Source organism: Mycteria americana, chromosome 12, assembly GCF_035582795.1.
Source record: "Mycteria americana isolate JAX WOST 10 ecotype Jacksonville Zoo and Gardens chromosome 12, USCA_MyAme_1.0, whole genome shotgun sequence".
Classification (NCBI taxonomy): Eukaryota; Metazoa; Chordata; class Aves; order Ciconiiformes; family Ciconiidae; genus Mycteria; species Mycteria americana.
This window is the reverse complement of record NC_134376.1, coordinates 12,753,938-12,770,407: the sequence shown is the minus strand read 5'-3', so window position 1 is coordinate 12,770,407 and position 16,470 is coordinate 12,753,938. Positions and strand designations below refer to the sequence as shown.

The 16,470-nt window shown below is 40.3% G+C and overlaps 1 protein-coding gene across 1 annotated transcript in view; it reads right to left on the bottom strand.

The window, feature by feature from the left end:
- The window catches only part of LOC142415850 (uncharacterized), a 105,553-nt gene extending 97,260 nt beyond the window's left edge, over nt 1–8,293 (bottom strand). Inside the window, exons 1-6 of the mRNA XM_075514669.1 lie at nt 8,216–8,293; nt 6,428–6,588; nt 4,855–4,925; nt 2,683–2,848; nt 1,576–1,713; nt 512–701 (exon numbers count right to left, since the gene is read on the bottom strand). Coding sequence (XP_075370784.1) covers nt 512–701; nt 1,576–1,713; nt 2,683–2,848; nt 4,855–4,925; nt 6,428–6,439 — 577 coding nt within the window. The 5' untranslated portion in view covers nt 6,440–6,588; nt 8,216–8,293. The remainder of the gene's footprint in view (nt 1–511; nt 702–1,575; nt 1,714–2,682; nt 2,849–4,854; nt 4,926–6,427; nt 6,589–8,215) is intronic.
- Between the last annotated feature and the right edge of the window lie 8,177 nt (nt 8,294–16,470).

Here is a 16,470-nt window from a genome sequence, read left to right as displayed (position 1 = left end):
AAAAAAAATCCAAAATGTTTCTCAACGTTTAGAGCTCAACTTTAAAATCTTTCCTCAGGCAAGCCTCCCATTGACTTCAGTAAAATCATTCTCCTAAGGAGAAGCACACAGAGCAAAGAAGGAGCAAAAATTGAAACAGTTCTCAGACATGGCATGTCCTTAGTTCCATTAGGACTTGCAATTATTTAGGCTCCATTTGTACACAAACTAGGAGCTGATCACAGACACAGGAAGGCTGATGCTCTGCGTACAAGGAGGCTAGGTAAAAAAAGGGTTGGCCATTAAGGAAATCTATCACTTTTGGAGACCCACCCAGCTTGCAGTTATAGCAGGCCCCAACTCCCACAAAAGGGACAGCTCTCAGTAGCCCATCCTGTAAAAACATCCACTTTCACATAGTTTAATGCATGAAAGGAAATATCAGGTGCAAAGAGTTCTCACAGGCAAGATCCAGTCCCAAGATTTTTCTAGGAAATAAATTTACTTTATTTTAGCAGAAACATCATGTTACCTTTTTTGTACAGTGTCTCTGTTTCCACTTGAAAGAGTTTCAGCGAAGACTGTGCCTGTGTCTTTGCCCCGCTGCCCTTCTGAGAGAACGGTGTAACAAGGTTGGACTCAGTACATTTGGCCTCCGCCAGGACTCCATCCTTAATGCTCTGAACACATTCCAGTTTGGAGGACAGGATCTGCTGCTCAGACTGAGAAGAACAGATACTTCAGGTAAAGTCTTGATGACCTATGTCAGCCTGCCCAATCCTTTCTCTCCCAACTTCATGGAGGATTCCAGTTCTGTGATACAGTGTGAAGTCTCTTGTAGCCTTTGGAGCCCCCAGCTTGTAACCTTTGACAGCCCCCAGCCTGTGGAGGTTAATATGCTCTTTATTTTCAGTCTAATTTTTCCATCACTGAAATGCAACTGCTACTAACTTTCAGTGTCAAATGGTCTCAATTCATTTCAGCTCACAAAGCATCAGCGTTAAGCAGATCTTTTTGGTCAGCAGAGTTGAGAAAAGCAAAAGGCTGGTAAATTATGACTAGCTAGTACCATACAAGAAACAAGTAATATTCACCTAATAAAAACAGCGCAAGATAAAAACATTGACTGTGTTTACTATGAACAGTGGAAAGCTTTAAGTCTGGCTTTTAGAAAAGCTTCTATCTTTCCAAAGTTTTCTGCAAATAACGACTTTCTTTGCACAATGTATTTTTCCTATCCACATCTCTACTTTCAGTTTACCACTGAGTTTAATCCAGGCGCCTAACAACCTCTGGCATTTATACTACAGTGCTCATCAACTACAACGCAAATTTGCATTAAAAACAAATTCTGTGAATAACAGGCATTACAGGGACAATAATATTCATCATTTCTTTGCTAAGGATTCAAGTTTGGGTGGACACTCACAAATATAATTGAGCATAAATGACTATTCAAAAATGTTTTCATTTACATTATGAAAAATGTTCCCACTAGCAGAAGTACCTGACGTAAACTGCAAACCTGGTTACTTAAGACTCTTAAAGAAATTAAAAGGCCCTGTGGAAGAGTCAGTGTCATTCCCCAACACTTACCGACATATGAGGAAGTGCAACAGACTGCACAGAAGTAAAACCAGAATACCGATGAGAGCAGAGGTTTAAGTCCCTTGTCTTGACAAGAATAGGACCTTTTCGCTGATAGCTGGTTGGGCATATTCCCAGAACATCCACCTAGTAAGAAAGGTACAGTGTTGAATCACACATGCACACACACAGTACAAGCAGGTGTGATGGGCTATTACAATTAATTTTAATAATTGCTTTGTTGTAATAACAATGCAACCAAGACCTAAATTCTCCCTTGTGGCTTCACCACAAAAGCCATGGAAAGGCATATCATTTTAAAGACCTTGGTCAAACTTTATAATAGCCAGGGTTTGTTGATTTGTTTAACTTCACTGTGTTATTCTGAATCAGGTCATTTACAGATGTATGCTTTTTCATTTAAGATTTTGTGGGTTTCCAGGGAAGCATTAATTCAGAAGAGCATTTCTACTCAGAAGAAATGTAATTACATATAGGTGTCCCAAGCCTTACTGCAGAATGTCTATTTAAGCAGTGATATGTAGAAATAGCATGAGAATGAGGTAGTGCACATCGTGCTGAAGGCCAATCTAGAGACTGCTCTTAACAACAGAAGGAGTGCAGCCATTGAGGTATCTCAGCTGCACTCATGCAAAAACATGGGCAACAGAGGGATACTCTGGACTATTATTTCAGTGTAACACAGCAGAACTTGAGCTTAAGTATTCAAAAAACAAATTGCAGAGCTCTGAGAAGCCAGATCTTAAAGCCTCCTGAAGTTAATGAAAAAAGTCATGATGAATGATCATGAATAATGAATATTGTATTTTCCCCAGAGAACAGGTAAAGCACAAGCCCTGGTGTTACAACTCCTCAGAGAACTCTGCAATACACAGCTTTTCCTCAGATAACAAGATAGTGGATTCCAACCCTCAACAAGAACGCAAATTATAGATAATTTCATAACATTCACTACAGAAAGCAATCAGATAACTACCACTGGCTGCTGACCAGTCAACACATGGCAAAAACCTTTAGCTATTTAAAAAGGGAATAGACTTAACAGGCGCAAGGGCTAACAGCCACCCTAGAGCATGACTCTACCAACGGTCTCACCTCTTCAACGACCGCACTAGCAGTGGATACTTGTGACGTCTGCAGAACACTGAGAATGCCTCGTTTTATGTTCAGTGCCCAGGTCTGTTCACTTCTCACAGGACAGAGCTTCAGAACTTTCCCATCATGGAAAGAGAAATGAAGAGGATGCTGTTCTAGTATTTCCCTGCAATAAAATAGTTTACAGTTTCCTGCTTCAAACAGTGGCTGCAAGTCAGTTTATGACATTAGACTCGGATTTTCTGAACAGAGCTGTTCCTCCACAATGGATCTGTCTTACTCTGTATCTCCATTCTTTATAGCAAGCCTCTATTCTTCATGAATTCACCCTGACCCTAAGAGCCCTTAAAAAACCCCAAAAACTATCAAGATAATCACAGCATCTTCGACTTAACTGTAACACTTAATAAAGCCAACTCCTGGTAAATTCTTTACAAGTAATTACACTTAATGGCAACGATTCTTGTTTAATGTAAGAGAGAAATTCCTTTTTATGATTCAGGGTGCCTTTAGCATTGGTAAGCATGTCTCAGCTGCAAAGTAACTGCATGTACTCTTTATCATTCCTCTTCAGCTGTGATACACACAAGAACAAGTGCTTTCCAATCAACCCATATCTTCGTGCTCTGCTAGGTGTACATACTTGGGCTCTACCCCAAAGTTATCCCCCAGTCTCTGTTGTCAGTTCACTCCCTGATTACTTTTGCTGTCCCGAATTGAGAGTACAGTGTTCTCTACTTTTGCAAGAGATCACTTTTTAACATTGATTTTCACTCCTAATATAATGTACTTTAATCATATATTTCCCCTCCAAATGGGGAAAAAAAAAGCCATTCAAAGGAAGAATTCTACAGTAGCCCAATGGTCAGCTCCCATACAAGCAGATACACAGTTCATCTGCACATTAACTGTGGAACTAACTGTTCATCTAATCAACCGTGTCACAAAGACAACGTAAGAGAAAAACTTTTAATGCACAAACACCTGGATAAAGTCTTTCCAGGAGAAGAGACTGTGCACGTGGAATAAGGGTTTCTGAACTCCTAGGCAACTGTGGTTGCTTTTGCTACTATTTGTGGAGATTACATGCATGTTCAGAGGACAAGCTAGACCGCTGTAAGTTCACAATAGGCTGAGGCAAATGCTAGTAAGGTTCACTCATCTGAATAATTATTTTCAATAGCCAAGTTTCACTGAATGCTTTCTTTGCTACCTCTATTTTTTGGCTTCTCTGAAAAGACCAAGACACAACTGCTCTTACCTCCATGAAAATCCAACAAATAACTTCACAGAAGATGTGCCTGTACCCTGATTTGAACTCCGATACCACTACCTGTACTGTGGAACACAAAGCTCTTCCTGATGAATATAAAAAGCAATGCATTTACTGCAACTTGCTCTTTTTGACCCTTTGAATTGAGTCAATTATCTCAGTTCTCAGTGTTGTTTAAAGGCTGAAAATCCAAGTGGCAGGACAAAGAGGAAGATTACAAGGCTGAGCTTAATCAGACAACAGAACTACTTTTTTTTTTGATGATACAAGAAGCATCAGCTCTCTGGGAAAATACCAGACCTCCACAGCTTGAAGAGACCTTTTTGTATAAGCATCTTCACTAGAGTCTATACCTTTGCAAGGCAGAGGGAAACACACTGACATATGTTATGAATGAGCTACTTAAAAAAAAAAAACAAACATAAAAGGAAGAAAATGACATTAGATGAGCAAATGCAATTTAAATATCCTGGAAGAAAAAACCCACCGTTTTTCACCGTGAGAATCCTCTAAACCAAGAACTTCTGAAATGTACTTCAAAACTCAAGAGTCTGTACAAGTCACAAATGCAACTCAGAGAACTAGTCAGCGATCCATACATGCTGCTAGCCAGCTAGAGGCCTGATAATTTGTACCCAGAAAAAAATTAATTGTCTATTCTCCAAATGTTTCTACATACAAAAGGGATGAAAATTAGGTTCAAAAAAACCTTTTTGGACCAAATGCCTCTCGTTTTGCTGATGATGCTCATAGTTTGATCCTTGCTTTTAAAACAAAACCAAAAAACCAACTAAAACTAAACAGAGTATGAAACAGAGTGAACAATGTCAAGTCAAGCTGCTGCTAAGCCACATAGCTTCAAAAAAACAAGAACTAGACCAGATTAGAAGTTTTTCTACCTTAGACTGTCCATTTCCTTCAGAGGCTCCTCTCTGGATGCAAGACTTTTCTTAATCTGTACATCTTGCACCTAGGAGCAAAGATTATAGAGCAACAAATATCATTGTCAATAGGAATTTGTGGACTTTGTCACATAAGAGTATCTACATAGAATGTCATAGACTATGAAGAAAGGCTCAGTGTTGAAAGGAACACAACCGCAATAGCCACATCTTCAGGTTGCATATCTGAGATGGTTTCCAGAAATTTCTTCTACAAAGAAGTTTCACTCACTATTAAATACATTTTATACGGCACTATTGTATCCCTTTCATTTTCAAGCTAGAAGCAATCACCTACTCTGGGGTAAAGCAGGAGCCTGGATAAACATAAGTCCTTTCTACTCCAGTTGAGAAGCAAAATGACTATCCATCTCAGTTGACTCTTGAGACTATACCTCGTAAAGTTTTCAGTATTCAGGAGCCATTTCACAGCTTACTTTTACTGAATTCAGAGGAGAAAATGCATACTTAAGTTCATTATGGAATTCCCTAAAGTACTTGCAATTTGGCTGGTTGTGGTAAGGAAGAACTGTTCTCAAATCGCAGATCAAAAATGCAACTGCAACTTTTAGTAATTTTTTTTTTAATACCTTCTACTTTTTTATTTTTTATAAAGACAAGCATTCAACTACATATTGTTTTGCATATCTCAGAAGGCCTCAAATTAAGATAAAGAGCTACAAGTTGGAATCCAGCCACTGATATTGTAAGGCAGAAGAGAGCAATTCAATCTGAAGACAGTAGCCAAATTCTCATTCTTCATGTAAAATCATGGGACCACTGGCCAGTTAATTTTATCCATATGGCCATGTTAGGACAGGAATAACTGCCCTATTCTTTCTTGGCCTCATGTATATATGTATATAGTACACACATGTCAACCCCCTGCAGAACCCATGAATTATCCCCTCTGTTAACTTGAAGGAAAATCAAGGCAGATGAGAGAAGTTTATTTTCCATGCTCCCCCTGCTAAAGCACTGTAGTTCTCAAACTGGCCTACCGCAGGGCTCCCCCCAGGAAGAGGTCTGTAATTTGAAACTCATCTGTTGCTCTTGTCATTAAGAGAGAGCTCTCCTGTCGAGATCAATGGAGTGTTACAGGATTGAATTTTACACTGTGCTAGGAATGGCACCAATCCAGCACATCCCACAAGTTTCTCAAGTTCTCTTTAAAACGCTTGCTATTTTTAAATTACTGCTACAGATATGGAAGTGCTTAAAAATAAACCAAGTTCCTTTCAAAGGGACTAGCCTCATCTCCTGTTCTGCACTTCATGTGACAAAACAGTGAAAATGTCACACCACTTAGGAAAGAAAATAACAATTTGTTTAATCTGCCCTTTAAAACTGGCAAATACTTAATTTGAAGCTGTGTCGCATCAAAGCAATTCTGCAACTCTAATTATGAGATCCAGAACTGGCCTTTAATTACAAGAAAAACAAATGTTTTAAATGCAGCAGTAATTCCAAAGAAATATACAGTTCCACGTTAGCTCATCCCAATCACTCAGATGTTTATGACAATACTCACTTTCAAAACCATCTGGCAATTCCCCAATACCTCAATGATCACTGTGCTCTCCAGAGAGATGCCACTGCTTTTGTAAATACTTCCCTGCAGGAATGTGCTGGTAACTGCTGAATACCTGTAGCTGTATCTAGCTCTTTTGGGGAAGTATGATGCACTGTGTCCTAGGAAACAAACAAAAAACCATTTTTTTAGTCTATTAGGCTTCCACCTCCCCCTATTTTTTGTCTACTTTTAAATCTTTTGGCCACTGAAATCAGCTAAACAAGGGGCTGGATATTCAGAATGTTCCCTTCCCACTTGGACTTACAGTTGAAAGAATTGGGTTTCTGAAAGCACCCTGCATGCTAGTGATAGCTTCTGTGTGGAAGGTGAAAAGAATTCCCCTCTCTCCTATGCACATAACCTCACAATTTCCACCAAGGCAAATCTAATTTCCAAGAGCAGAAAAGGAACGCAATGCATTTATGGCATGATGCTCTTTTGACACCTTTCAGAGAGCATCAAAACAGGACCATTGCAACAGCAAGATGAAAAAGATATGCTGACGCATTCAGTGCTTTTCATGCCCATGCTGTGGCTACACACACACGCAGACAAACTAAATTATGTCGTTTTTAAGTAAAGAACTTTGGTTCTGAAAGCCTGCCGGAGAAGATCCAGACTGAGGAAAAGAAACCATGGGAAGATAAGGATTATTTGTATTTGTATGAAGACATCGTAATGACCTGGCAAGTGTCCATGGGTAGCACTGTCTTCTAGTGAATATAATGTCAGACACCCTCATGTGTGCTACAGGATCTCTGTATTCCTCTTATCATAGGAGATTCTCTTCTAGACCAGCTGATAAGAATTAACCCCGAAAGGATGACAAGATCAGAGTCATAATACCTTCAATGCCATATATTTTGGTGCACGTGGTGTGTGAGACTAACAAATACGGTGTCCCTAAAAGATAAGACATCATGGTACGACCTTAACTGGGACCACTGAAGTGCAAAAGAGGGAAAATTCAAAGAAAATACTCTCCCTTCCCTCAGGTGAGAAAGGCAACATCTAGGAAAAATGACCACTGTGGCTCCCATAATAGAGAGCTTCTTTTTCTCTGCCTCACAGCGGCACTGCAACACTCGAGCACTTTCAATGACAAAGTCTCAGAGAGATGACGTAATATTGAACAAATGAAGGGTCTCTGAGCCACACTGTCTGAGTAGGGAGCTAAGAGCCCAGGGCAAGATCTCCTTGGGAGCAGACATCCATGTGCTCCCCTTGCTGTTAGACTGAAAAGCACTTTTGCACATTCAAGTACCTGCTGGCAATGTAAATGAGATGCCTAAGTTACAAACTACACCTCAAGCCATTCAGCCAAGCCTTTCCAGGTCAGTTCAATATCCTGTCTTCCCATCCATCCCTCCTTTATAGAATAGAAGTTTTGTGCCTGCTCACTGAAGGAGAAGTCTTTCTCCACACCTGTTTCAGTATGAAAGGAGCTAACACTAGGTACTGGTAAAAATGACACTCATACATGGCTGGGTTTTGTCCTGCACTGGTTTAGTAGTTTGCTTAGCTTTAATGTCTATGAGTTTTCTGAGTACGCAGAGTGAGAACTTTAGGCAGATCTGGGCCTCATAAAGCTTAGTGTAACTTCTCTACTACTTCTATGAATGGCGATCACTCAGACATAAGTATCATTCTTCTAAGAACACAACATACCTGCTGAAGAGAAGGAAGTTTTCAAATCCCTCCCTCCTTACCACATACAAGGCCTGAATACAGTCTTGTTTTACTTACCTACACACTCCGCAAAACAGGAAGCTCCATAACTTAAACTCTCCAAGGATCCTGCAATGACAGGTAAGATAATAGAAAAGCACTGAAAATTTGTGTGCAGCTCAGGACAGGCCTGCTGCTTTTCAGTTACAATGAAATAACTGAAACCAAAGCATGGCCCTCAAAAAAAAAAATTTTTAAAAATCCATGAGAGTTTTTCTACCAAGTATACAGGGACAAGACTTTGCTCTTGCCCCTTTCCACACATCTATACCACACAAGCACAAACATAAAGGAACGACATGCTTTAGTGTATTTATTGAGGTAGGTATGGAAATGCAACAATACCATGGATTACCAAGCAAATAAAAAAAACGGGTTCTTAATCCAAGAAAGAAATACACATTTTATGCACCACACTTCCTCACATCCATAGGCTTTTAACTTTATTGCAGTTAGGGAAAATTTCTAGTTAGCTAAGATTTTTGTTGCACATGGCCATTCAAGAAATCATAGTATCATTTACAGCAGAACAAGAGCAAGCTTTATTGCCCAAGAAAAACTTTTCCAGCACCAGCACACTAAGGAACACTTAAACATCACAACTCAAGTGTGGCGGTTGGTTAAGACATCCTTTAACACTGGAGAGCCTGTTCTCCAGCATGACTTTCATTCAGACTTTGACTGGGAGGGCAGCAGATTCAAGGGGATGCAGAACACGCTTACACCACGCAGATGGAATTGCTTCAGATTCACATTGGCATGAACAGGGGAAACAGTCAGGGCTGCTACGTACAGAGCCTCCATTCCTTCTCTTCACTCTGTGCACACACATCTGCACAGTAAACTAGTAAGACTCTCACTCTAATGCTCTGACACTGAATGACCTTAAAGAAGCCTGGCAGAATTACATTCATCAGTGATTGCAAGCACTGCTAGATAACATAAAAGGCCATGATGAACTGGAAGAAAAATTCTGTTTTCACAGAGAAGTTAAGCAACAGTGAAATTTTTAGGGTATCTGTTTCCTCTGTATCATTCTGATTGCCTCTACAAGCATGATGCCTGGGCACTCAAAGGACTAGACTGATACACATCATGCTTCAGCACATGAAGCAAAATCATTGCAGATTGCTTTCACCCCTGGCAAATACACAGGTACTATGTTGAAGACTGGCCTACTGGTTCAAATCTCTTGAGAACTTCTGTAATAAACTTGAGCTGAATCACAGGAATTTTGAGAGAGGAGTCCCATGATGGACACATGTGAGATGCACGTTCCAGGACCGGATCCTGCCCTGCCAACATTCCCCGGCACTCAACTCAGCAAGTTACCAAGTCCTAGATATTGATAGGAAAGTGTACATGGCAAAATCAGTCAGATCCCAGATGCTCATATGCACTGCAGTGATATCCGAGGAACAGCCAAAAGCAAATACGTGATCCTGCTGCACTTCAATACATGGCACTTGTATGTACTGTAGCGAAAGAAAATGCTACTTTATTAATAAAATCATGTATTACATTATTTAATTAGTATTAAAAGCATTCAGCCATACCTTGCCATTATTGATAAATCTTTCCTAAAAATAACTCCCACAAGAAGTTCAACAGTAAGAATAATCGCCCCCAACCTCTATGCTATACTGTATGCTAATGAACCTCCCTGTTAAGCGGTAACTAACATCCCTGTGTTGCTCAGCTTTGTCTCCCTCTGGAGACAGAAGTTAAAAGCCTCTTTAGTCTGGTTCTGTGCTTTTGGATGTTTTATACATGCCATATGCCTGAAGGAAATGCTCTTGTCAAATTACAACATTCAAAAATCCACATTTATATTATTTATTGGAGCCATATTTTCCCTCCTCTTAATCCCTTTTTTTGAAATGTCAAAATTATTGGCAGGAGGAAAGAAGGGAATTCACCGGTTTTGGAACAAAAATAAGAAAGTGTTTGTTTCTTCAGCACCCACTCAACCTTATATACATTTTTATTCCCAAATTAAAGTTCAAGTTTCTGGAGAGTAGAATTAAATTTTTCTTGGAAAGGTCTTACCCCCACATTTATATTTTCCTCCCAAGAAATGTTCCTTTTTATTTTGCAGAATTAATTCTCTGTATGGAACTTCAGATTTTACCTTTAAAAAGTATGAATAACTTGTTATTTTCAAGCAAACTTGGTCCTAGTGCTACAGATACCTGCAAAACTAGAAAACTTTCTAGCATAGAGAGACCAGGTCATGTAACATATGAGAATTCTCGCTCAACTATTAATTTTTATAAATGTACCTATCTATACATAAACACATGCATTAACTTTAACATTCCAAACACACTGCATTTGGAGATAAAGAAATACACTTCCCAGTCTCCTTGGTGGAAAAAAATCACCCCTAAGTACCTAGTGGGTCAGGTAAGAAAAGGGCTATCTACCTCACCCTTTTCTTTTAAACAGTGGAAAAAGGTAGTGTTAAGTTCATGGCTTTTAATGAAGAAATCAGTACAAATTATTCAAGAACCTTGAAATAAATATGGTAATACAAACTTGGAAAATTCATCTCTGTTATGTAGCATCAGGTTTTTAAGATGTTGAGCACGCGTCTCCAGGACCAGATTTAAGAGCTCTCTCAACTCCTGTGCGGATACCTGAATGCTGTGCTCAGAATTCTTAAACGTGCTTATCACAGACAGATAGAGTGGTCGGCTGAGCACCTTGGACAATCAGGCACTTTAACTTTGCTAAGGTGCCTAAATTTTGAGTTTCTGCTCTTTGCTTTGTTCTTTTAAAATTTTCTTCCATAATTTATTTTGGTTCTAAAAACAGCATGCACTCATCTCTTTTCAGTTGACAAGAGTAACAAAGGACCACATCATTGACATTTCATGACCTATTCACACTTTTCAGAATCCTTCATCTGCCAAATACCAAAGTGAGCACAATTTTAGAACAGGATACTAACATGTTATTTTCAGGTGAGATAATTAATTGACTGGCACAATCTCACTGTTTCTGTTGCTTTTCCCTAGTAATGCTGAAGGAAGATGCACTATTTAACTGCACTGCTTTATAGGTAGGGTGCCCTCCCACCTGCCCAGTACCACCCAGAGAGCTCAGTAAAGCAAACTGCTACGCCACACCGAAAATCAAGACAAAGCTGCTACAAGAATTACTGCAAACCTACAAGCTGTAACATAATCTACAGCATCTCAGAAGTTTTGTTAGTGAGATCATTCCTTAGCAGAAGTATTTTGCATTGGACAGATCAATCTTAGCAGAGCAAAAAGTTTCTTCTACTTACTCCCTGAAGCTCCTGCCACAACAGCACAGAGTAAAATGATGGCATGCAGCCCCATGGCCATCGAAATCACCTCCTCAGCCCAGAAGTTAACAAACCCACATCGGTTCTTCTCTCAAAGGCACCTCTCAGCAAGGCAGTGAAAGCAAATTTCCTTCACAAAGCAGGAGCTCACTATTTCAACTCCTCTCTTCCAGACAGAGGAGGGGCTCTGGCAGGGTGGCCTGCAGAGGGGAGGATAAGCGTGTGTAGTAAGGGGGAGAGAGACTGTGACGGGTGCACTCGCTAATACCTTTGACGGCGATTCTTTAAGCAATCTAAATCACTCCATTCACAACAAATTGGTATAGTCGGCAGGATCCTAAATCAGGATTCGCAACAAATTGGCATAGTCGGCAGGATGGCAAGTAGTGTCACTGATTACTTACAGAAGCATGGAATAAGTCTGAGTCCCAAATTCTCAGAAGAATGGGCTCGTGATAATTGGCATGATTGGGAAGCTGGGGAAGAACAGCTAAAGGTGGCCAGGGGGTATATAAAGGATGGAAAAGGGAAAGGAATTATTTGCAAAATGCTAGGTGCCTGTTTAGAAGCTGCTTATCAGGATAGGAATAATAACAATAAAAAGGAGCAGGACCTAAAAGAAGAAAATAGAAGGCAGAAAGGCAGCTGAATTAATACCGTCTTTGAAAATTGAGCAGCTGCAGAAACAATTACAGGAAGAAAAGGAGAAAACACAAAACTTGGAAGAAAAGATCAAGATGATGCTCATGCAGGCCTCGCATCCCCCTAAGCCCGTGCAAATTAGGAAACAATAGTGTCCCCAGAGGATTGGGACGGTGATATTTGGGGTGTTCTTGATGATTATGATGAGGGAAATGATGACCCCTTCTTTCCCTCAGACTCCTCTGAATATAAGACTAGATCCATCATTAAAGCAGAATACATTCTGATTCCAGCTGGGCCTCAACAACAACTGGTGAAATTTCTAATAGATACGGGAGCACAAATTTCAATACTAACACAACAGGATGCCAAGAAGCTGGGTATGCAACCCAGACAGCAGAGAGTTAAAGTCACCAGAGTAAATGGAGCACGTGTTATTTGCCAAACCATGAAAGTTAATTTATGGCTCCCCAGGGAGAAGCATATGTCTTTGCAGTCAAAGATCACAATGAAAATATTTTTTGTTTTTATGTTTTGAACAGCCGAACCTGGTGCCTGCCGGAGGGCAGTACCTGGTCCTTCAGTTCAAACATCAGCCCTAACCCTGATAAAAATCGGGAAGCTACAGTGTATGTACTCCGCACAGCCCCCGCACTCCCCGATTCAAAGATTACTAATGTACCGCAATATCCGATTTCTGCTGCAGCACAAAATGGAATTTCTGAGGTAATAACAGACTTGGAAAAACAGCACATTATTCCCAGAACTCACTCCCCATACAATTCACCAGTCTGGCCAGCCTGAAAAACGGACGGGAGATGGCATCTAACAATTGATTGTCGGTGCTTAAATGCCAACACAGCCCCACTAACGGCTGCAGTACCCAATATTGCAACTTTAACAGCCATGCTACAAGCAGCCGCACATCCAGGATGGCAGTGAACAGAGCTATGGTCCCATTGCAGGAGGAGGATAAAGAAAAATTTGCTTTTACTCGGGAAGGTATACAATACACGTTTAACAGACTCCCACAGGGATATAAACATTCATCCATGATTGCTCACGCTGCGCTTGCTGAACTCTTACAGACAGTCTCATTCCCTCAAGATGTGAAACTGTACCAATATACAGATGATATCCTAATTGGAGAGACCTCCCCTGAAAAGGTGGGGGAAGCAGCAGCAGCAGTGTGGCAAGCACTACATAGAGCAGAAGTTGAAATCCCACCCGAAAAATGTCAGGGACAGAGTAGAGAAGTAAAATTTTTACGTACTTGGTGGATTGCAGGTGTCCATCAATTTCACTGGATGCCCTAAGTAAAATAGAACAATTGTGGATGCCGTAATCTAGGAAAGAATTACAACAGCTTATGGATACTTTAGGGTACTGGAGGAAACATATACCTGGATTTTCTATCATTGCTCTCCCACTGTACTCACTTTTATGAAAGGGAAAACCATGGAAGTGGAACCCAGAACATGAAGAGGCAGTCAAAACTCTAATACAGGAATTAAAGACATATCAGTCACTGGGGCCACTATGCTATTATAGCAGAATGGGGTTTTGCAGGATATGGTACTTATTGCAATCTATTCCAGACCGGGCCAAGCAGGCCAAAAAGGCCTTTAAAGTTTAACTCGACTGCATTTGTTATTCTGAGATACTCTGAGCGGGAAAAGGGACTTCTGTCTTTAGTCCAAGCAGTTCAACAAGTTGAGCCACTAAAAGGGGTAACCCACCTGGAAAAACCCCACTGAGACTTGTACTGTTTTCCCTTTCCAGGAACGACACCGGGAATGATACCAGCACACCTCCCCTGAAGATTGCATCAACCATCAGAGGATTGCTTATCCTTCTCGCAAGAGTAATCATCACCAGTGTAAAACAAATTTGGTTCACACATCAACAAGCTCGGCCCACAGGGTGGAGACCCTCACTTCTTTTATTTATGCTAATCAATCTGGTAACTATAGTACATTCTGCACTATACATGTTTCTCAGTTGTGGGTGCAATCTACTGTAACAGCAATTATAAGGGAAGGCGATGACGGCACCTTGCCCACTGAAATTCAAAAGATAATGTGGGATAATGCAACTCAATTTGAAAATGATTTCCAGTCCTGGTGGTATCTAACTTCACTTATGACCCCACCGACAGTAAAGCCACAGCTTTTGTTTTGACAATACGCAATGCTTCTGTATACACCATATACCCAATCATTGCTCTGGGATTAAATCACCATGGAACTGTACTCTATCCGTTAGAACACAGAGTATGGGGCCAACAAAATGGGAACAAATGGCAAACTATTGATGTTGATGCATGTGTTGTACAGGAACAACAAGCATTTATTGGTGAAAGTAATACCATCAAGGCCCAAGACATTTGTCTTGACACTGAACAAAATGTTTGTCATTTTGAAATACATCCCGATGAGAACCCTGAAATTGTACTTGTATATGTTGGAAATTGATGTGTTTGTATGAGAACCCTTTATGATTCTGTATCTACAGACAACACAGATATATACAATCACTTAAATATCTATATTTGTAATTTTACCAAAATTATGGGATGCGACTTTAACTATTCAACTCCTGTCACAACCCACCAACTGCTACAACCTAACTATACACTGTATCAAGATTTATTGCCTACCCCTATTGGAATGAATTTCACATTGGTGAGAAAACTGTTGCAACATGATGACCTGAGTCAATTGCTAAACCAAATTCGGAACAATGGACAAAGAACCTTGATTGCCATCCATCATGATGCAGAGGAGATACATCATGTCCTAGAAAGAGTGAAAAAAGATGGAAAACATCACTGGTGGAAACTCTTTTTGGATGGTCACCAACAGCAACTACAATTTTGAATTTGACACTGCATCCAACTGTAATTTTGTTAGTTTTAACCTTATTATGCTTGTTGCTTATAATTATTCTGTATATCAAAGTTTGGCAAAAAATGAAACAAATTACATCAATCCAGCAGGTAAAATGTATACAATCAACTGATTCTGTATGTGAAATGGTATATAATTAGCATTAATTGTGACAAACTAAACAGCTTATCAAATAATCGGACTCTTACCACTCATGTGCAATATGCCACATATTTATGACTTAAAGGCAAGAGGTAACTGTACTACCACTCTATGAGTCGATAAAGTGGATTGACTGTAGTGTAGGTGGAGCGTGAGGGGTGCACTCGACCCCTTGACCAGACTGGTGGTGGTTTCATGCAGGCTCCAGAAGAGATAAAGGCCTGAGCTGCAGCTGGGCCATGAACTCCTCTGGTTTCAATCTGTTCTCTGAAAACCCACAAAGGAGCAGAGTGACACAGTGAGCATCGATGCATATAAGCTCGGAACACCGATCATGTGATTAACACATGAATAGCGGGTGACTTTTCCAAGACTCATTTATCAAGAAACAAAGAAAGTTGTGGGTACAAGGAGTATCCTGCATACCTTTTCCATCACATGTAATTTGACTACGAGCCAACCACTTTATCCCATAAATATGACGGCCCAAGTGAGCTGCCTTTGAGCTCTCCCTGCTAGGCAGCGTGGCTGAATGGCAGTGATCTCCCCTTGAGCTGGGACACCTCTCAAGGTTGCTCCTCGAGGCAGAGAGACCTTTTACGAACGGCAGATCTTTGGTAAGCGACCGATATCGCACAAAACCTTGTAGTATGGTAACTTTGATTTTGTCTTGGTAACATTGGCTGCATGCTGAATTGATGCTAACGAAACATTACATAAATTTTGCATATATAATCCCTTAGACATAAACCTTGTTATGGTTTGGACCCGTTTGGACCTAGCTGCACCTAGACTCCTGTCTGAGGAGGAGTTCAGAAAGCAAGGGGGTCCACTCTGAACCTCATGACTCAACAGGAGGGTCCTCCGTACCCTTTCGTATCCCCTGTCTCTCTGTGAATCATTGTAACTCGAGTGTAACTCAATTTGCCTTTGTATGTTTCTTCCATGCAGTAATTAATAGAGTGAACCTTGCCATTGAACTTTGTTAAGTTGCACTTTTACAACACTATATTAAAACACCTTTGCCAATACCTTTGACAGTGATTCTTTAAGCGATCTAAATCACTCCGTCCAAGACGAATTGGCATAGTCGGCAGGATCCTAAATCAGGATTCGCAACATAGACACACACAAACATCTCATCCAATCTCTAACAGCATTTCAGCCTTTTTGCAAAAAAAGAGAGAGAAGTTAACCTATTAGAAATTCCACAAAACTGCAAGGAAAAGAAATTAAGTATACGGCATCACAACATAGCAAATGCTCAG